General features: G+C 36.9%; 3 protein-coding genes across 3 annotated transcripts in view; 2 read left to right on the top strand and 1 right to left on the bottom strand.

Moving 5' to 3' along the window:
- Window positions 1-1511: 1511 nt before the first annotated feature.
- LOC306987913 (serine/threonine-protein kinase pim-2-like) lies at window positions 1512-2978 on the top strand (the record flags this gene model as incomplete). The annotated part of the gene is made up of 5 exons (XM_079592553.1): window positions 1512-1610; window positions 1840-1890; window positions 1984-2371; window positions 2488-2664; window positions 2864-2978. Coding segments are annotated over 5 exons (804 nt in total), but the record flags the coding sequence as incomplete, so codon positions are not given.
- Window positions 2979-5422: 2444 nt separating this feature from the next.
- Window positions 5423-21126, bottom strand: slc6a5 (solute carrier family 6 member 5). The gene is made up of 15 exons (XM_079593579.1): window positions 21033-21126; window positions 19663-19810; window positions 18866-18997; window positions 18545-18718; window positions 17277-17424; window positions 17056-17188; window positions 15883-16017; window positions 15637-15740; window positions 14498-14622; window positions 14223-14335; window positions 12015-12146; window positions 11628-11727; window positions 11116-11216; window positions 10794-10961; window positions 5423-8666 (listed from the first exon to the last, which is right to left on the bottom strand). The coding sequence occupies exons 2-15, from the start codon at window positions 19730-19732 to the stop codon at window positions 8508-8510; spliced, it is 1794 nt and encodes a 597-aa protein (XP_079449705.1). The 5' UTR covers window positions 19733-19810; window positions 21033-21126; the 3' UTR covers window positions 5423-8507.
- Window positions 17764-23108, top strand: part of csrp3 (cysteine and glycine-rich protein 3 (cardiac LIM protein)) — a 347838-nt gene continuing 342493 nt past the window's right edge. The window contains exon 1 of the mRNA XM_079593925.1: window positions 17764-17813. The gene's annotated coding sequence lies outside the window, so the exon portion shown is untranslated. The remainder of the gene's footprint in view (window positions 17814-23108) is intronic.

The raw sequence follows: 23108 nt of genomic DNA, 5'->3' as shown, positions 1-23108 counted from the left end.
AGAGCTTCACAGAGATCTACTATTAAGTAAAAAAAAAAAAAAAAAAAAGTTTGACATATTACCACACAGTGCCTACAACTTGTGTAAAATTGTATATTTTACATTTCATATTCACAGAAGGAAGGACATGGTTTTGCTGGCAATATGTAATACATTTTAATTGATAAAATAAAACATCACAAAATGGAAGATTCTGTCCTAGAAGTTCAAGAGAGAAAAATGAAAATTGACATATTTATACTTTTTAAGAAATTGTACAGTGAGATTCAGATGTAATTCTAGCATGAGGATACCATAACATTTTTATAGCCTAATATTTAAAGAAACCATTACACATCAAATCACTTTTTTTTTTTTTTTAATGTTTTATTCAATAACAAAACATACAACAATTAAATACAAAAAAATAATAGTAACACAAAACAACAACAGGATAAAAAAAAAACAATAAAAAAATACATAGGCTATATATATTTTTTTTATAATATATAGATACCGATATTATTAAAAAATACAAGTAAAAAATAAAAAAAGTAAGCAATATAACACAAATAATACACAGACATTTCCCGCCTCAGCTAAGTGACATCAGAGCCAGTATGACGCCATGGAGAGTTTGATTGTGTTTAGAACCTCGCGCGTTATTGTAACGTAGTCTCCACACTGTTCTCATTTACTGAGTTTGTAGCTGCTTTAGAGGGATTGATACACAACAGCGATTCAGTATGGGACACAGAAGTTCACGAGTACAACCGTTCACGGATAGCGAGCAGGTTCACGACCTCCAGCTTCCCATCTCTCGTCTGAAGAGGAAGAAGAAGAAAGGGGGCGACTTCAACTTCTTTAAGAGTCTCTCTTTCAGATGGAAGAAAGAATCCACCAAAAACAAGAGCTCAGATCAGGGTGAGATGATGAAGGATCTCGAGACGGAAACATCCAGGAGAAGTACCGACGGTAAATGACAACCATGTTATGAGAATATATAGTTTAATATCCTACACTAAAAAATCACTTCATAATTTACACCTAAACGAGTAACTGGAACTTTTCTGCACCTTTAGGATGGTTTTAAACGTGTTTAATTTTCTCTATAATAAAATAATGATGTAACCTCAAAAGTGTAAAAATTAGTTGCCTAATATTGTACTTTGCACTTTAAAAATCAATAGGTGAACAATTAGTAATTTACTTTAATATCAAATAATCGCTGTATCTAATAAATCAGTATTTTCTTTTATCAGTTAATGGACTGCTAACTTGTGCTGATATTCTCCTCTTTAGATCAAAAGTCTCTACAGTCCATCTCTAGATCTGTAGAGGTCATTGATCTGGAGGAACCTCCTGTCCACGACGCTCCAGTCCGTCTCACAGCCGGTGAAACGTCTTCTCTCCGTAACCAAGTGAACATGAGACCCGAGGGTGAGTATCTGCCACAGTCCCCAACAATAATCTCACAATATCTGCAACGCACCACTAAACATCGTCTTCTTCTCTTTAACTTTTAACTTTTAACAGACGACATTTGCTGCCGATATGCAATTGGCCGTAAACTGGGGCAAGGTGGATTTGGTTCTGTCTATGAAGGCACTCGTTTGGTGGATGGCCAGAAGGTTTGACTTTTTTTTTAAACTTATCACTACTAGTTAGGCGAATTGTTTTTGATCTGAATTATTTCTCATCCTATTTGATATCTCACTTTATCCTATAATGCAAGACATCTTACTGTATCATATATTCACTATTTAAGGCTCTTATTGACCTGTTAGGATTTAAATTCTTACTTGGTCATTTATGATATAATCTCTAAACACATGAATTGCTTTTTGTTTTGTCCATCAGGTGGCAGTGAAATTGGTCAGAAAGACGGAATACACAGAGTATATCAGCATTGTGAGTAGTAGTGATTTTTCAGCAGACAAACAAGTGTAAAGTAAAGTCCCTATTTAAAACCATCTGACATCATATAATGTTTCTTTCTCCCAGCCTGATCATCCCGAACCCCTTCCCAAAGAAGTCGCTCTGACAATCCTGGCCAATAAAGGTCCCAATAAAGGTCCAGCGATGGACATCATCAGGCTGCTGGACTGGCAGGATCAGCAGGACTTCTACGTCATGGTCCTCGAGCGTTTCTCGCACTGCATGGATGTGTCTGACTTTGTGCAACGCAGCGGCGGCAGCATTGAGGAGAAGTTTGCGCGACTCATCATGTGGACGGCGACACTAGCCGCTGATGCGTGCTGTCGCCGTGGAGTTTACCATGGCGACATCAAACTAGAGAACCTGCTGATAGACTTAAAGAAACTCGATGTCAAACTCATTGACTTTGGATGCGGTGATCTCCTGTCAGAATCTGCCTACACGAGTTACTCTGGTGTGTATTAGTTCTCAAAACTCTAGTGAATCAGTTAACTCAACACTCGTATGCTAATGGATGCTGAGAAGACATGCTGTGGTAGAGACTTACACATCAAACACTCTTTCCTCCAGGCACAGTTTTGTACTGCCCTCCCGAGTACAGAACGAAGGGCGAGTTTCATGGAAAGCCGGCGACGGTCTGGTCTCTGGGGATCCTGTTGTTCAGAATGCTGTGTGGACACTTTCCAGATAGTTTCGACTTGTACAGGACCAATATGAACACCTGGTACAAACCTGGCTTGACAGAAGGTGATTTGTTTATTACTTCATGTACATAATTTTCTAATGCAAAACTTCCTAGGCTTTATAGGAGGTCGCTGTATAGATAATGCAGGAATTTGTCCCGGGTGTCTGACCTGAAGATCTCACAGCTTAGAAGAATGAAAGTAGAGCGGATGTACAGTAAAGTTTACGGTAATAATCACACGTCGCTCCATCTTTCTCACAGAATGCTGCGAATTGATCTGCTCCCTTCTGCAGCAGAAGCCAGAGCGTCGGTTTGATCTGGACAGGGTTGTTCACCACAAATGGTTTTAGGTACTGAGCCATGAGCTAAAAACTATTTAATAAGGTGTATTTTGAAAATCTCACCTATTCTAAATGCAATGAATTTAGGCAACTTTCCGTTTGCTGAAAAAATCCACCAAAAACAAGAGCTCAGGATGAGATGAAGGACCTGAGACGGAAACATCCAGGAGAAGTACCGACGGTAAATGATAACCATGTTATGAGAATATTGAACTCTATGAATATTGAGCTCTTTACACGAAAAAGTCACTTCATAATTTACACCTAAAAATGGGAAACTGGAACTTTTCTCACCTGTTCTGAGTGTCATCAATGTAGGCAATAAAACTCATTTGTGTTTTAGTTGTTCCAGGTGTAAGATCGGTCACAGTCACTCCAGAAGTGTGTGTCCAGCTGTGTGTCCGGCGGACTGAATCCACTGGACTCTCCATCATCCGCTTTAGCCTCTTGCATCTTGGCTTGAAGCAGCAACATTAGCATCTGACGCTATTGCTTTCAGAAGGATGTGGAAATAAATAAATTATACTTTTGTAAATAATTTGAGAGTTGATTCGTTCCTCTGAACAGCTGCAGAGGTTTCTGTCAGAGCTTCACATAGATCTACTATTAAGTAAAAAAAAAAATATTACAGTTTGACATATTACCTACAACCTACACAGTGCCTACAACTTGTGTCATATTCACAGAAGGAAGGACATGGTTTTGCTGGCAATATGTAATAAATTGTAATTGATAAAATAAAACATCACAGGGTGGAAGATTCTGTCTTAGAAGTTCAAGAGAGAAAAATTAAAATGTACATATTTATACCCTTTAAATTGAATCTTAAACCAAAATTTAAATTCTAACATTGACATTCTAACATTTCTTATTTAATTCCATAAAGAAAACCTTTAATAAAAGACTAAGAGAATTATTTTATTTTTCAGATGTTAAATGTGATTGATAATTTTGCTATATTGATCATACATAATAATGTAGGTGCAGGAAAGGTTCAATGTCTTTTATTTTGAAATTGTCACTTCCGGTTTATATTGACACATCAATTGGGCATAGGTGCGTGTATTTACCTGTTAGTTTTGCTGTGCATGAAGGAAGGGGGTAAGTACAGCTGTCACTGGTGAGTCCTGCTGACTCAAACTTTCACACGAGTCTCTTCAATCTTTTTATTTTAAGAGCGTTGTACCATCATCATCAAGCTACACTAGACAGATATTCTACACGAACATGGTAAAACAAGCTCCATCACTGACTACTGATGGCAGGGCAGTTTTTTCTTTAGTGCATGGAAAAAGAAAAAGCAAACACCTTGAAAATGACATGTTTAACAGGAACCGTTTCAGGAATGGCACAAAGCTGTTTGACTGTTTATCAGTATGCTGCTCAGTAATGTGCCTTTGATCTTCGTTATATTTGGATTATGTTGTGTTGTAAATAAAATACAATCAAAAAAGTCATTATTTTAATCTCACATTCTTTCTTCAAGTTTATATCTCACAATAAGTGTATTCCATGGCGGAAACAAGCTTCCATAATTTCAGCCCCACTAACTTATTAACAAAAAAAGGCTGAGTTTTAAAATGATAAAAATGAAATGTCACTATTATTGTGTAAGAATTAGCAAAACGCTTTGCAGTTTAGAAACGTTAAGAAAAAATATATTTGCCGTTCCTTTTTCACATTTGTATTTTAATATTGCAGTCTTGCCTCGAGATTGTAGTGAAAATGAAACGTCAAATCACCAATTGCATTTTATTTTAGAATTTGACAGGGGCAATGCATTGTGACCATGCAAATGTAATTATTGAATTAAAAATTGTCACATCTAAGTTTTTTTCCTAACAAATTTAAAATAAAATAATAAATCAAAGTCCCAAAACAGCTGCTCAAATGATAAATCAAATGCTCAAATTATTCAATAATAAATAAAACTCTCAAAATGGCTATTCTAATATGCTCAAATGCTATTTTATTTCCTCATTCGGGGAAGCATGAGGAACTACCAAAAATCGAATTAAAACTCATTTGTATTTGATTTTTAATTTTCAGTATCAACCAAGTATAAACTTGTCATGAAAAACTCCCAAATGCAGGAGGGCACAGTGCTTATTAAAAATGGATGAAAATATTTGACAAATTCTCAATGTGCATTATTTAAAAAAAATACACTTCTTGGTATGGGATTTATTTTAAAGCGGTTGCCCATTCACTCAAGGAACTCTTTTCCTTTTTTATATTTCTGTACATAGATAATATCACACTTGCTTGCATTAAAATTCCCAACGTTTTAATGTTCTTGCATCACCCAACGTCATGCGTGTGTAAGTCTGTATGTGTGCATGTGTGTTATAACAAAACATTACTCAAAACACCTCAGGCATAAGAACACAACTGGAGTTGAAAACATTAACATTTATTTATTGATTAAGAGGTTATACATTTTATGATAAATATGGTCTTTTATTGTATTATTGGCAAAGATACTATGATTCAAATTGCATTTCTATACATAAATACAAAATCTGAGGTAGGGCCTCAAGGATTTATGAGATTTAAAATAAATTATGCCTTTTCATATATGTTTATTTTCCTTTTTTTATACGTTTACTTTCTTCTTCTTCTTTTTTTGTCTGGCACAGAATTCAAAATCTAGATATTTTTCATATTTATACTCTACAATTCAACTCAAAGGATGCCATGATCTGTAGGAGGTACATATCTGTATCCATAGGCAGATTTCCCTCACATAAAACACACAGAAATATATGACATTACCCAAGTAATAAGAAATTTCACCTATGCTCCGATAGGTCCACAGTAAAGTGCCAAATGACACGACATACATTACAATATAGACTGACCACATAATGACTGATTGGAAGCTACTCTGTATCATTATTCTGAAATACATATAATAGTTTATTACCAGAGGACATCTATAAGGCCAAAGGTTACCTGAAGATGTCATATAACATATTGGCACACATCAATAATGAAGGATGAGTGGCAGTATCTCAGTCTCCTAAATACACAGAATAATATATTTCATTTCTTCATATATATATATAGGCTATTTGTATATATATGTATACGTATATGTCTTTTTCTTTTAGAATATATGTTCTTTTTAAGCTTTTTTTATTTTTTATTCAGAACCCTTTGAGAAGTTCTCCTTCTTTGGTTGCCTACTGCCCAGTGTCGCCCTGTAGGTAGGAAAAGGTGGTAAAGAGGGACACATTCGAGAAAAGGAGCGTAAAGGGGAAGCATACATGGACAAATAATCCACAGCAACACAAACAGCACATGCAAGACTGTTACCTATCATTTTTTTCCCCCTTACGGATTATGTGTTATTGAAGGGGTTTGTAACAACAGCTCTCGGACAGACGTACAGCAACACAAGGACTAACAGAAACTCCACCCAGAACCTCAATGATCACAGCAGCCGTACACGACCGGACTTTACCGTGTGCTTTGTGTAGTGTTTGTTGTGCTACGTAACCTGGATCTTCAATTCGAGTAAAAAGCACTCAACTCTTACATACAAATGAAACATTTGCGATGCATTGAAACCAAGGACCTCAAACTGACTGCCAGGCTGCGTTTGACCATGTCTGGATGGTTGGTTGGTTGGATAAATATAAATCTAAACACTAAGCGCTGCATATTATTCCACACATCCACACACACATATAACTACACAGAGAGTAAGATTAAACATGTATCAGAAAAAAGCATCTCTTTTGCGGCACTGATATACTGAGGAGCACCTTTTTTTCTTTTATAAATGCTCTATATTCAAGGTGATTAGTGTAGTATCTGCATATTACATGGCTTTTGAAACCCATCACTCCCAGGCAACGTCATTATTCTCAGAGTTATTACTTGCATTGCGTGGGCAGTGTGGTTCGCTTCACTTGTAGTACTAACTAAATCATATCCACACTACTTATTGTATAGGACTATCGAGAAAAAAAAGTACTTGTCTTTTAAATTAGGCTTTTTATCATTGCGGCGGTGGAAAGCAACAACGTATTTTTGCGTGATGTTCGATCAAAGTGCTTTTGTACTCAAGTTTGGTCAGCTTTTATTACTAACCACGACTAAAAAACCTATTGCCTAAAGCAATACTACAAGAGCATTCTATCTGTGGCCATATTTACAGTCCAATAGCTAGAAATGGGACACTAATATTAAGATATGAAGGATGGTCAATAATATTTTTGAAAATGTGCACTTTTTACGAATCTTACAGGGAACGGGATGTGTATGAACGACATATGAAGCTCCCACAAACATGTTCAACTCTAATCCAACATCTAAAAAGGTTGATAGCACGGAGTAATACCTGAGACCCTGTTTCATGAAGACGTACAGACAATCAGAGATGGAAAACATTTTTTTAAAACAGGAGTGTGGTCCTCAAGCGTCTATCACAGAAATGTCATTTTTCTAATCTACATAATTATCCTCTATAAGCAATTGTTAAAAACAGCGTCAGCTATGTTAGTCGTTTCTAAAGTATGCACTTTTCATGAGACGCTTGGCTTGCCACACATACCACACTCCTTTTTTCCCTCTACCTTTCTTTTGTGTACTCCACGATAACTGTGCACTGCATAAGAAAAGAATAGTAGGATTCACATAGTCTATGAACAGATCACGACACATACTCGAAAGCATACTCTAAATATTAGTATACATACACACATAACTGCTATAGTTGGCCGTTGAGCACTACTCTAAACAACACTAAAGGGTATTATTACAGTTTTGCATGGCTACATTTTCTTTTGAAGAAAGGGATGGATCTATACTACTGGAACCTAGACTATGAGTTTGGCTTCTATAACACTGTAGAGATATTTCCAACAGGTTAGTCAATTGTTAGAAAGAGTAGGATAGCTTATAATTCACAGAGACTGAAATGTGCTCACTTCCCTCCATAATGTAGTATTAACACACACTATACTATGCGGTAGTTTATAAATAGAGGAAGTCTGAGGCACATGGTACAGCTAAAAGTGGACACAAGTGGAGAGCGATGGTGTGATGCCAGAAAAGAGTTTGTGTTCACTGTGCACTACTCAGCAGTTTTTCTCATTCGTGTTTGCTACATTTAAGAGATGACAAGCAAATAGACATTATAATATAATAGAAATATACATTTCCTCATTTTTTCTTTTTTAACATCAGCAGTCACTTCGGAATGAAAAAAAAAAGAATAAAAAATAACCACTGCATGATGCACAGTCAAATATTGCCTTAACAGTTGCAACTGCATCATTATATTGCCTCTGAGAAAAAGGTTCAGCTGGGATCGGTGTATCAGAATGAACTCCACTGTCAGAATGACTGCGAATAATAATTCAGAAAACAAAATCATAGGGAGTTGTCTGTGCTTTCCACCTGAAAGACCCCTCTAAAAGTGCCAGAAGAGGGGGGAATATGGCTGAAAGAGTGGGGAAAAGGGGAGGTTGAATGGGCAAAGAGTTTGATGTGAGTGCAGGTCTCACCCTCAGAGGCCTTGGGGAAAATGCGCACTCACGGGGAAGTGAGGAGGATTATTGATATTGGGCTGATAGCTGGAAATCTTTAGGGGGAAGTTTGAGGCCAAGGGAGTTGGTGCCCAGCGGGTCGATCATGTTCTTGTAGCGTTCGCCGCGGTGTTTCATCAGGAACGGACCCCAGTCGGGTTGAGGAGAGCAGACCAACTTCAGTCGCTGCAGAAAGAGAGAAGGGCCATCAGAATCGTATGACGGGGGCTCGGTTTGCATCCTTTGATCTTTCAAAACTCAAAGAAATGACAGAATTTCATAAAACAATTGAAATAGTATTACTTTGATGCATTATTTTGTTGTTAACCTTGTTTATGTGATTTCCATGTTATATATATAAGTGGGGATTTAATTCAAATTCTTTTATAATTATTATGCATGCAAACGTTTTCAAACCACAGGACTAAATACAATGACTAATTTAATGCAAAAGGTGGTTTAAAAATGTACAGTTGTACATTGTGGTCAGACTGAATTATGACTCGCATCTCATATCTGGCTATATGATCTCTCATATTTGATGAAGTTTGCAGCATTTATTGTATTATTTTCCTGTTTATATTCCTGTTTCCTGTTATGTATTTTATAAAGCACTACAGAACTAAAGGTGACTTGACTTTAAAAGGAGAAGAAAAAGATCATAAGATCAAGGACCTACACTAAACATCTGAACCTAAAATCCTGATGTCGATATAAAAAATGTCCTTGGGCTTTATGAAATTTATGCATAAACTACCCATTTTCTTACAGAGTTTACAACATTGGGTGCTTTTAAAAAACACTACAGTAGAAAAGAAAACAACACAGTTGGTTACACTTTATGTCCATTGTCCACTTTAGACATTCTATTAACTATAAAATAACTTTGCAACTGTAGTACAGGTCAACAAACTCTCATTATAATACTAGTAGACCGTTAGGTTAGGGTTGAATTGACATGTATAAGTTATAAGTTTCTTATAGTCGGTAGAATGCCTGTTAGGGAGCATCAAAATAAAGTGTTAGCAGATATTAAGCTGACAGTCGACTAATATTCTAATGACTGCTAGTTCACATGTAGTTGCAAAGTTATATAGGCTGCGTCCGAAAGCTTTAAAATGCTTCCTTCAAGGGATGCATTACAAGGTAAAAAGGCATCAAGACACTTCCGAATCCAATGATCCTGTGTGTTCTATTCTGTGACAGTTGAAGAGTTAGTTCACCAAAAAATCAAATTTCTGTCATAAATTACTCACCCTCATGTCGTTCCAAACCCGTAAAACCTTCGTTCATCTTCGGAACACAAATTAAGATAATTTATAACCAGCCATAGCCAGCAACGTTATTGGAACTATCAAGACCCAGAAAGGTAAAGACATCGTTAAAATAGTCCATGAGACTACAGTGGTTCAACCTTAATGTTTATTAAGCGACGAGAATACTTTTTGTGCACAAAAAGCAAACCAAAATAACGACTTTATTCAACAATTTCTTCTAGTATGCGTCAGTCTTCTATGCGGTTTACGTTGTAAATTCAGTGCAGCGCTTCTGGGTTCTACGTCAGAACGCCGGCTCATTATTGGCCGACGCTGCTCACATGAGCACCATGACACGTGTGTGTGATGCTGATTCAGATGCTGGTTCAGAAACCTCTCATCAAAAGTATCTTAATTTGTGTTCCGAAGAAGAACGAAGGTCTTACGGGTTTGGAACGACATGAGGGTGAGTAATTAATGACAGAAATTTCATTTTTGGGTGAACTATCCCTTTAAGCTAAACAAAATAATAAAGATGGGATCTGAAAGTTGTGGTTGGTGTTCAGTTTGTGTGTAAAGGTACTGTACAAAGTTCTCCAACCTCCACTTTGCAACTACATGTCAACTAGCAGTCATTAGAGTATTAGTAAACTGTCTGCTTAATATCTGCTAACACTTTATTTGTATGCTCCCCCAAAAGACATTCTACCGACTATAAGTAACTTTGCAACTACGTTGTTCTTATTCTACTAGCCCTAACCTAACGGTCTACAAGTACTCTAATGAGAAACGTTAGTTTTTGACTAACGTTTTCCACTTTGGATGTCATTTCTAGCAAGAAATTATTATTGCAGTAATTTAATATTTGCTTAGTTATCAACAAAGCTTTCTCTATTTTGTTGTAGATCTTTAAACAGTTGTGCTTCCTTCATACGCAAAGGCAACATACAAAGACATTGCCTAATAAGCTGCCTAAGTTTTCGAACGCAGCCATAATATGCCTAAACTAAGTGGACACTTGAAATTAAGTGTTACCTACCAAACACCTCTCCCTTACCTCAATAAATGATCCAGGTGCGAGGTGCATCTTGATAACAAACATGATGGGAATCCATATAACAGAACAGATGACCATAAGCCAGCCGAGTACCATTGACCAGGTCGGATAAGTGTATTCCTCATAAGTCATAACCTTCCACTGGTACAGACTAATTCCCAAAATAAACTAGAGGGTGAGGAAGAGAGAGAGAGGGTCAATGGCAGTACTATCTAACAGTTATAGCACTGATGAAGATGCGCATGCAATGGCACTGGATGTCGAGGTATCTGCAGGAATGGTCATATGCAACTTTTGTCTCATCTGTATAAGGTGGACATACTGTGAGAATGGCTGGTGTGACAAAAGCCCAACAGACTCTCCAAAACCTGTTCGGCTGGAACCCAATCATCATCTCAATGTCCTCGCAGAACCGTTGTAGACCTGCACCACAAATAGAGGAAGGAAGGAAGGAAGGAAGGAAGGAAGGAAGGAAGGAAGGAAGGAAGGAAGGAAGAGGAAAGAAAAAAAGAAAATTAACTATTGTTAAATAAATTCTTTGAACATTTATCTCACAAAACTAAATTTAGTCATTCATTTAAATGAATATATTATATGACATATATTTATACATCTATACATATTATAAATGTATATAACTAAAATAACTAATAACTAAAAAACTTGATAACTTGAGCCCACTCATTACTACCTGCTTGTTTGTAAAAACAAAATTATAATTTTTATTTATTTATTTAGTCATTTTCATCACCTAAAGAAATCTGATCCCTGCTGTGCACTAAAATAAATGAGTGGGGCCATGAGATCCAAAGATAAATTGTAATTTAAACTCACCATAAATGTATGAGATTCCAACCAGTTCAAATATGGCAATGATGACCAGAGAGTAAGATGCTGCATAAGTGTCCACCAGCTGAAGCATGTACATTCCACTCTGTAGGTCAAAACACACAAATACACACAATTCAAAATACAAATAGTTATCTAATGAAACCCAATCTACAAATCACCCAATTAATCACTTTAATAAAACAACAACAAAAAGACAAATTAACTTTCATTCCTGACCAATCCATTTCACTGCTTGAGGAATTCCATTCCAGTCTCTTTACTTTCCTATACAGGCTACTTGCTTTATATTGATTAGCAGAGAGACACTTTAATTAAAGTGTGCTATAAAGGTAAAGGTTTTGCAGTTGGGAATAATAGTAAATGTCCTACCTCAGTGATCATGGGGAAACCCAGCACAAAAAAGCACAAACAGCAAATCAAAGTGAACTGAGGCTTGTGTTTGCGCAGGTAGTTGGGGAACTCATCAGAAACAGACGTCACTATAGTTTCTATGGTGGCAAACTAGAGAGGAACCAAAGAGTGAACAAAAAAAAAGGATTTAGTTATTGTATTTATTCAGCTTTCACGTAGACTGTAAAAAAAAGACAGATGACATGTCTCCACTTCTTTCCACTGTAGAAAATTGAAGCCAAAAGATGCAGTTGACATTGTGCGCCGATTGTCATTTGGAGCCGGAGCATCAAGGTCCCACCCACACTCCTGCTCCCGAGGACTCAATCACAAGCACAGCTGTCAATCATGACGCTACACCCCATTTTATAGCATCAAATGATAAGTTGCTGTTTACACTACACCGTTTTCAACTAAACACTTTGTATACAGTTTGGCCTTTCATTTACACACATTTTGGGGGCCTGAAAATGCAAACTTTTGAAAAGGGGTTTAAAAGTGCACGTTTTTGAAAACAATACCGTTATCATCTCTATGTAAACAACAAAAAAGCGAATTCGTGAAAATGGTGACGTCATGCACATGCGTGTTACGAGTTCAGTCTATAGGCGTGAAGTGTTTCTTTACAAAGAGACATCAACAGCTACTGGCCTGGCATGAATAATACAGCGTTTTTAGTCGTTTTCACGAATCTGTGTAAAGGAGGATAATTTTGACAACATTGTCGTATGTATGCAAAAACGCAAAGGAAAAACGTTTACGTTCTTAGTACATTGCTGTCGTGTAAATGTACTTGAGCTGCATGATTCTGGATAAATTGAGAATCGTGATTTTTTTTTTTTCAAACTGAGATCAAGATTCTCCCATTCTGACTAAACAAAATAAACCAATTGAATAGAGGTTCAGACTAACGTTAATTGTTGCAGTCTATTTAAAATGTTTAATTAATCTGAATTGTTAAAAAAAAAAAAAACATTAAAAGTCATGAATGATTCAATAGCCCCTTTAACACAGCAATCCCGGTAAATTACCGTACAATTGTCAGAACGACTTTACCGGTAAATTAAAAAATGTGCTGTTCACACAAGCAACAGAGTTCTGGCTTTTGTTGGCAAATCTCTTCATCCGTCCGAAAGAGGAGGAGCACTTTAGTTTCGGTATCACTTCAATTTGAAGACATTTGTAAACAGCGCTGAGTAAACATTTTAAAAGTCATCATTTTCTGAATGGCCCAGAGCCGTTGCTCTTTCAACGGCTTCTGATTGGCCCAAATCACTTCTTACATCCGCACGTTCTAACCTTGTACGTGCAAAATACCGGTAATCTTCATTCTGCGTTCACACAGCGCATATACCGGTAAGCGGTAATGTTACAATTTAGCTTACTGGTAAATTGCCAGAACCAATTTACCGGTATATTTGAAAATGTTCTGTTCACACATGATCTGCTACCGGTAATTTACTAGTAAAGACTGTATGTGTGAAAGGGGCTAATGACTTAATACTTCATTTGTTTAATAACTGGATGAATAACCATTTTTGAACGAATATCTTGAATGAATGATTCAATGACAAATAAATTTTTTAACAGTCGCTTGTTACACTGGTGGTGTAACAATGTAATCGATATAACCGTTGAAGTACCAAGTTACTTTCAAAAGTATCTTGCTCTATTTTGATTGCTACCACAGACATCAGTGTTTATATCCAAACTATAAACTTCTGTTTCATACCTATTCATGACAACAGCTTTCTCTGGGTCAGCGCCAATGCAAATTTGTATGTTTCGGTGTGATTTTGTCAAAGGTTTAACGGACATAGATAGTTGTCATTTATAAATGAGATAGCGTGGGTGTTTGAATCGAGATTGCGATCTTTTAACAAATACTTGTGCAGCTCTAAAACAAACACAAACATACGTCAGCATGATAAGAAATACCTAAACTACCAGACAGAAACCATCTTCAGAAAAAATGTATTTGAAGTGTAATTGGATTTTTTTCGTTTTGGCTTGTGTCCCATTCGATTACATGGAGAGGCCAGGGTTTATGACCTACACTGCAGTCAGCCACTAGGGGGCGCTACAAATATTTTGGCTTCACTTTTCAGGAAGTGGGTGGCACACTTAAGCTATCACATAACAACTGAGGAAAAAACTGTAAATCATAAGATTTATGTTTGCCATTACCATAGTATCCAGACCAAGCGTAAGCAACATGAGGAAGAAGATGATGGCCCAGAAAGGTGACAAGGGCAGCCTAGTCAGAGCCTCTGGATACACCACAAACGCAATACCTGGACCTACAAAAAGAGCATATTTACAAACCAGAAGCCTTTTAGATCTGATAATAGTGCAAACAGTGTGATGAGCTGTATATATTTCCACTAAACACCAACACCAAACCTCTGATCACAGTTAATCACAGCTTACCAAGCACAAACACATGCTCTCATACTATGTACCTTCATCTGCCACTCTCTCGATGGGGACTTTGAGCTCATGAGCCATGAAGCCAATAACTGAAAAAATGACAAAACCAGCAAATATACTGGTGGCACTGTTTGTACACGTCACAATGAGAGTATCCCTACAAAACAAGAGACAGAGCACATGGTGTCATTTTAAATCATAAATAATATTCAAATACATAGATCAGATTTTGAGAGGATGTGTCTATTGAATGTTTACAATCCCTTGCGTAGTCAGTTTCACAGTATTCTTTTTAAAATTAATGTGAAACAATAATAGTTATCCTCTTTTTAAAGAGACTAATTTGTTTACATTCGATAATTCAGATAGTACACTCTTGTTTATTCATCACATTGGTCTCAACAAAACTTAATGTACACTAGTGTTCAAATGTTTGGGATCAGTAAGATTTTTGTTTTGTTTTTGAAAGAGTCTCAAATGCTCACCAAGGCTGCGTTTATTTGATCAGACATGAAGTAAAAACAGAAATATTGTGAAATATTATTAAAATAAGTGTTTTTGGTTACACTTTATTTTAGGGTGTAAGTATTACAGTGTAATTAATTACACATTTAAGTACTGAGTAATACTAATTAATGTACTTACTTACTATAGGGTTAGGATGAGGGTTTGGTTTAGGGTTAATTGCATGTAATTATGCATAATTTATAGTAACTACTACAGTAACTGTAACGTGTAACAATGACATTGTAAAATAAAGTGTTACCGTGTTCTCTACTTAAATATATTTTCAAATGTTATTTATTCCTTTGATCAAATCTGTCGCATGATTGTCACATGATGATCCTTCAGAAATCATTCTAATATGGTGATTTGCTGCACAAGAAACATTTATTATTATGAGCAATGTTGAAAACATTTGTGCTGTGTTTAATTGGAAAACCATGATACATTTTTTCAGGATTCTTTGATTAATAGAAAGTTCAAAATAACAGAATATTTGTATAAATTTACAAAGTTTACTTGAAATAAAGATATTTTGAAACAATTATACATATCTTTTCCTGTCACTTTGATCAATTAAATACATCCTTGCTGAATAAAAATATTGATTTCTTTTCTTTTCTTTCTGACCTCAAACTTTTGAACTGTACCTGACCGTGCTAGTTACCTGTAACAGTTGTTATGGAACTTATTGTAGGATGACAGGGTTATGAGACCTCCCCATGCTGCAGACAGAGAGAAGAAGATCTGGGTAGCAGCATCCTTCCACACCTAGAGTTAAAGCGAAAGAGAGAAAGAAATGCAGACAGACAGACAGACAGGCGGAAGAAGAAAAATAAGACTGAATCTAGAGGAGCGTCCATCAAACAGAAAACATTTGACTATAGTGAATAAAAAACATGCTTTCTATTACCTTGGAATCATTGAGTTTTTCCCATTTGGGTGTTATGAAGTAAAGGATCCCAGAACCGGCCCCAGGCAGAGTGACCCCTCGGATCAGCAGGATGACCAACACCACGTAAGGGAACGTGGCAGTGAAATACACCACCTGGAAACAAGAAAAATAGTGAATAACATTACTAGCCAGTAGTTTATTTAGGTTAAAGATCAATTCAAACTTTTATATATATATTAACGGTAACCCATCTAATATTTCTTATGCCAAAAAACAAAAACAAAAAACACACATTTAAGATTTGGGGATGCTAATTACTCACAGTTTTGGTACTGTCTAATCTGAACTGTCTGATGATTGTAATATTACAAAGCCTTAATTTCTCGTTTTTAAGAGAGAGCCTCTCCAAAAGAGATTCTGAAAATAAATATCATAGCCTACATTACAAAAAACTGACTTGTCTTGACACCCAAATTCACCAATAAAATGGCTACTGAAACCTTAGTAGTATGAAACATTTTTATACCATTCAAAGATATGGGGTCAGTAAGATTTTTTTTTCAGCAAGGATGCATTAAATCAATCAAAAGAGACAGAAAAGACATTTATGATGTTACAAAAGATTTCTGTTTTAAATTAATGGTATTTTTAAACTCTCTATTGATCAAAGAACCCTAAAAAATTACCACATCTCCACAAAAATATTAAGCAGCACAACTGTTTTCAACATTGATCATAATAATTGAGCAGCAAATTATCAAATTATAATGATTTCTAAATGATCATGTGACACTGAAGACTGAAGTAATGATGCTGAAAATTCAGCCTTTACAATAACAGCAATACATTACATTTTAAAATATATTTAAAAAGGAAAACACTGGTATATTAAAATTAAATATTACAGTTTTTACTGTATTTCTGATCAAATAAACTCAGCCTTGGTGAGCATAAAAGACTTCTTCCAAAAATATTTTAAAATCTTACCGACACCGACTTCTGAAAGGTGTGTATTAATTTCTGAAAACTCAGTAGTAGCTGATTTCTTTAAAGAGGATGAGTGACTATTTAACTTGCCACAAAGGAAGTGGGCTTTGCATTGGACCAGAATGAGGCCTGCAGGCTTCTCTTTTATCATAGTTCCTGTAAACTATGAAATAAGGAGAGAAAATGGTCAACCTGTTTTCTTACCTTCCCTGAGGACTTGATTCCCTTAGCCAAAGAGGCATACACAATAAGCCAAGCCAGTAAAAGGCAAGCAGCCAAAGGCCAACGAATGTCACCTGGGTATTCAATACCCTTAGAAATATGCAACACGTTATACCTATCAAGAAAGCAGAAAGATTTGCATACATTTAATCTACAAAACATTAAACACCTCTAAACACAGAAAGATAGAAAAGCACACTTACTTGAAATACTCCTCACTAGGGCTGACATAGGTTTTATTGTCCATTGTCACATTTAACAGTTTACTTAAATTCCCGACAGCATTTGCAGACAAACAGAATGTAGTGTTCTTGATTGATGTGATGTTTCTGTCCCTTAGTATACAGGTGTCTGGCCAGAAGAAACAATGACAGAACTTGGAATGAACGTGAATTTTATTCATAATTCACAGCCTAGTTGAAAAACATTCTAAAGCAAATAAAGTCCAAAAAATCAATCAAACATCGCACAAATTACCATTTACCACACATCCACACAATAGCCCTTATTCACAGCACCGCCATCTTTTTTTTTTTTTTTTACTGGAATTAAAGCGAGGCTGTGAGGGATATACATACATCTCTTCAGTGGGTTGTACTGTTATTGCATGTGTTTTTGAACTGTTCTGCTGACGAAACACTGCAAAAATATGTTTCCACGACATTTCAGTAGAAAATATGAGCCGTGGGAAATTATAAGTGATCTAGGAGCTTTATACAGCGGATGCCATTAAAAACACGGTAAGTGTATCTCGCTTTCATTCATACCTGTCATGGCGCTGCTCTGAATAAGGTCTATACAGTCTTTGATATTGCCGTGCAGATTTAGTGGCGCTGCTCAAACAAGCCACGAGGTGGCAGTGCATCTCACTGCGGCACTGCACCAACTCTTACAGTAAATTTGTCAAGCAAGCAGATTTTCTGCTGAATTCACCAAAAGCACGACATTGAGAAAAGCGTTTTAAAACGATTTACAACGTAAAATGCTAACAAATTCAATCAAATACATGATAAAGCTCCAGATGTATCATTCTAATGAGATTTTTAAGCATTCATTATGATAGACCACACAACATTTTTTTTCACTAAAAAAATGAAAATAATAATCCTAAATAAAATATTTTTTTACAAAACCAAATCCATTTTTATTGCAAGATGGTAAATCAGTTTTTGTAGCAGACAACAACAACAAAAATCTGTCAAGTCATCAAATAAGAACTTTTGTTGAGATGAAACAGGACAATTGCGTTTGGGGTATAAAGAGAGAAAGTGAGTAATTGAGAGGTATAGGCCACTTAATTCCTGAAATACAGGTTGCGCATTGCGCATTTTAGTTAGAAAAAAGAAGGGGTGGAGGGGGGGTACTCAGAGAGAGAGAGAGAGAGAGAGAGAGAGAGAGAGAGAGAGAGAGAGAGAGAGAGAGAGAGAGAGAGAGAGAGAGAGAGAGAGAGAGAGAGAGGGCTCATCCTTACCCAAAAGCAGCATGTCTTTGTCTTTGCACTCGATGGTGTTCCACTCATTTTTACAGGTGGCCCATGGCAGTGTCTCCTTCAACGAAGCGAACAGGTAGTACAATGTCCAGCACATAATAATATTATAGTATATGGCTATCAAGACAGATATTATCAACATGGCAATCCCGCAACCTATAATAACAAAATGAAACCAGATAATAGAAATTACACTTAAAGCAGGCGGAAAGTCGATTACCATTTGACTGGAAACACTAACAGAACACATTATATCTGCTCATCATATCTGAGGATCGGTTAATAAAAGTACCGTCAGTTTACCTTGTAGAGCTGGAATCGCTTTCCACACTGACACCGGGCCCTGGCTGGCGAACTGACCCAACGACACCTCCAACAAAAATATAGGGATGCCGGCCAGGCCTAACATGATTAGGTAAGGTATCAAAAACGCACCTAAAGGAAGAGAGAACAACGGCTATTGGACGAAATTCAGGACTCGTGAATAAAAGAGAACAAACAAAAGTTTAATTACCCTTAATTTTTACATATGAGTTTGAATTTGTTTAATTAAAATAAACACATAATATAAGCTTTAATAATATAGGCCTAGCATTGATAATATTATTAGGCTATATTGAAATAAGATCATTTATAATAAATATGCTAAATTAAATATAAAACATAATAAAACATACAATAATAAATATACTTTTTAATTGTATAATAATAACACTAAAAATGATGTGTTGTTTCAACTCACGTTTGGGTAAAATATGGACAAATCCAACCGTTGCTTTTAAAAATGTATTTTTTTAACCGGTTGGGTTTCTCCATAGTTGACCCAACCATGGGTTGAAACAACCCAGTATTTTTTTTTTTTTTTGCCTTATGATTCGAACTCTATAATGCAATCAGTAATCATAAAACTAATTTTTTATGTTATAACAGATTTTATTATTTTATTTGTATTGCTTCTAACGAAAGTGTAGCCTACATGTCTATATTACAACGCGTGGACAATCAAACGAGTTTTCGATAAAAAAAAAAAGAAAAAGAAAAAAAGATCTGTACAATATTCAGTTTAGTAATCGCATGCTGTCCCTTAATTATTTTCTCACCTCCACCATTCTGGAAAGCAAGATATGGGAATCTCCACACATTTCCCAACCCCACGGCATATCCCACCATGGACAGAATAAAATCCAGTTTGTTGGTCCAGTTGCCCCGGGCTTTATTCTCATCTCCTCCCGCATCATCATCATCCTCCTGGAAGAACAGTCCACTAAGTGTTTAGCATTATCGGCAGTGAGGTGTTATAATAGATATTCGATTATTAACGATCATGACAATTATCAAATTATGGGTCAATAGCCTACAATTATGAAGATGTAGCCTATTAACATTTCATCACTTGAAAAAAACAAACACACAAATTCTCCCCCAACAACTTTTTGTCCCGTTACGGTGACCTGGCCGCCCTTGGCTCTGATGAAAACCCCCAATGGGAATTGTCCCATAAGCAGATTCTTATGTAACACATTATCCTGCAACACAACCAGCCATCAGAAACCAATCTCTGGGGAAGACAAACCTCACAGTTCGCAGAGTAAAGCATATGCAGACAGAGCTCAGCAGCTTCATTTACAACCAAAAAGCAAATGTTGTGACTCTTTTGTTTCAGGCAATGCAGCAGCATCCTTATACATACAGCATGTGATGTATTCGGATCCTTGACACATCCTCTCACTCGACCTGTTTGTGAAATCTGGTGTAATTATTGTGCTGTCAGAAATAATCACTATCAATACTTAAATCTTTCCAGATTGGAAGCAGATTTCGTTTCGCTGTGCACTTTTGAGAGAAGAACAATGTCCTGTCCAACACACTTGATTTGTTCAACGCGATCTCATGAAAGTGCAGTCATAGAATACAAACTACGGTAATATCCCTGCTGTTATCTTACACACTTTAAAAAAGTGCAAATTATGCGAAAGTGCAAACAAAAGATTCGGGGGTCAATATTTTTTTTTTTTTAAACAAGTGTAGGCCTATATGTTTCAAACGTGTCCTTAACGTTAAAATACTGCAAGTGATTCTCTCTCAAGTGACTTTCCTAGTTAAAAAATGGACATGAACGCCCTCAAGTCGTATTTACTACTGGGAAGCTCGGGGACACCCAAGTTCCAGAGTTGGTGCTGCGACTGATATTCTTTATTGGTTTTACAGTGCGCAGTTTATAATGCAGATTTACAAATAGGAATAATCATTTGAAGCGTAGGCCTATTGTACAGCGAAAATAGTCTGTATTTGAACGAAATTCCAGAATCAGCAGCAAGCAGACTAACTAGACAGCGAAGTGCATGTTCATATTGTTGTCAGTGAATGACGCAAAATATCATTTTGGCTTTAGTACGATTTCCCCCAAAACAGGCAAGAATAAACCTGGTGTTCATGACCATGATTCCTGTTCTTTCCAACAACAAAGCACCTGATTACGACGAGCTTGTAATCACGACTTCAGACGTGGGAAGTGGGAAATATCCGATAGCATATGAAGGCAGCATTAGCACAGCACATAGCCTACCTGTCGCCAAATAGATGCCAGCGAATAGATTTGCGGCAAAGAGGTTACCATAGCAACAATAAGCTACCCCAAATAACTCTCACTTACTGCAAAGTGTTTAAATGCCACAATAAAACACTACATTTTTTTTTTTTTAAAGCTTACCGTGCTTGTGGTGGTTGGCACCAAATTAGCTTTCGGTTGAGTGAGACAAACAAGCCTTTATCATTTAAAAAAAAGCTGTTATTTTTTTATTAAATTTTTTTTTTTCAGCAGAGTGGGTTAAACAAAGTTCTCGCAAACATTTCAAAATGTAAACCGTAAAAAGCGGACAAAGTAGCAACTTGATTGTAGCGATTCCTTTTGCTCACCAATGCAATAGCCTTCCAAACTTAGAAAAAAATACCCTCAACATCACAGCTTTTGCTCTTGCTCTTGCTCAAGAAGACTCCCCGTTTGAAAGCTTTGCGCTCAGGGGTGATTGGCTGATTCTACCCTATTGAAACGCTCATTTGTAAGCACTTACCCCGGTCACCGTGCCAGGCAGAACAGATGTATTGCCATCTGTACCCAGTATGATGGTGGTCTGGCTCATGGAGGTCCAGTCACCGGTGCTGTTCTTATGCTCCGCCGCGATCCTTACAGCACTTTGATTGTTAGTCATGAAGTCCGACGTGGCTTTACCGGTCGAACCATCCATTTTACCAACGGAATCCTTGCGCACGTCGGAATTAACGGGAGCAAACGGGGGTCCAGGTGCAGCGTTCTTAAACGTCCCGTATGCTTTACTGGCTTCCATTTCGCACGGTTTATTTTCCGAGGGACAAAAAGTTTTCCGTTCGTTTGCAGGCGGCGGTTGGGGCACCGGGTTGCCGTTCTCCGGTTTGTTATTAGTTGTAGCTCCAACCGCTCCCCCCGACGGCTGGGGAGGAATACTGTTTGACGGCTGTCTCAACATTTCCCCGTGATCGGACAAATCCTGCAACGTTAAAACGTTAAATACACATTAGACAGAAACTGAATAAATGCGATTTCACACCTACAATGACCCAACATTTTACACAAACCTACCTATAGGCAAAAAAATCACGCTTTCATACTGTAACTTCTGCAACGTGTGTTTTTTACTAGATCGTTTCTGGACATGTCTGCTCCACTTCTTTGATTTTCAGCTCACGGACGGTCGCTGTTTGCTTCTTGCTTTTACCATTAGAGAAAGGTTCTTTAATTTTACGCCTCATTTACCTCCTGTCATTCAACCCCGGCGCATCCCCTGGTTTTATGGGCAATAGACAAGCTGCCGGGCTCGGCCGAGGCTTTCCCCCCCTGCGGCAGGCACCAGTCCCGGTGCAAGTGTGCAGTACAAACCCGGGTGCAAACATGGAACATTACACCAACAATTACACTGCACCATAGGAGAACACTATCCTAAAACCATTTAAAAAAAAAAAAAAAAAAAAAAAAAAAAAACTATAAAAAAATATTCTGGTTATACATAGCCAACCCAAAGAAAAGAAAAAAAACGTATTAATTCGGCTGCCATTCTATGAATAATAGGCTCTTATGTGGTTTAAACCTTTATTCATTGTTAATGCTATAGCATAATATTCCCTAATAACATACACAAGTAATATTTCCGTTGAAACGGTGTAAAAAGCCTGCTTCAAAGTTTCAGCACCGCGGACAGCGACTCTTCGTTAATTAGCGCATTTACAAATAACACTTTTTTTCGTTCCCAAAACTACTCCAAATAATTTGCAAACTGTTAACACACAAAGCGTAAAGTAACGAACGTGCTGTACTCACCATTTGTGCAGAGTCAACAAATGTGGGTTAATAGCAGAAAACAGCTGGAAAGACGGCAGGCAGACTGAGTTTGGCTGTGCAAAGTGCACAGCTTTCTATATCTCCGTGGGAAAGATCGGGTTTGCGTCAGTGCATGGTAAAGTACCCTTCGCATGACATTTTCTTGATAACAGGGCTTTGATAAATCATTGGCCT

The sequence above is a fragment of the Phoxinus phoxinus genome (assembly GCF_949152265.1).
Source record: "Phoxinus phoxinus genome assembly, chromosome: 2".
Lineage (NCBI taxonomy): Eukaryota > Metazoa > Chordata > Actinopteri > Cypriniformes > Leuciscidae > Phoxinus > Phoxinus phoxinus.
This window is presented reverse-complemented; position numbering and strand designations above follow the sequence as displayed.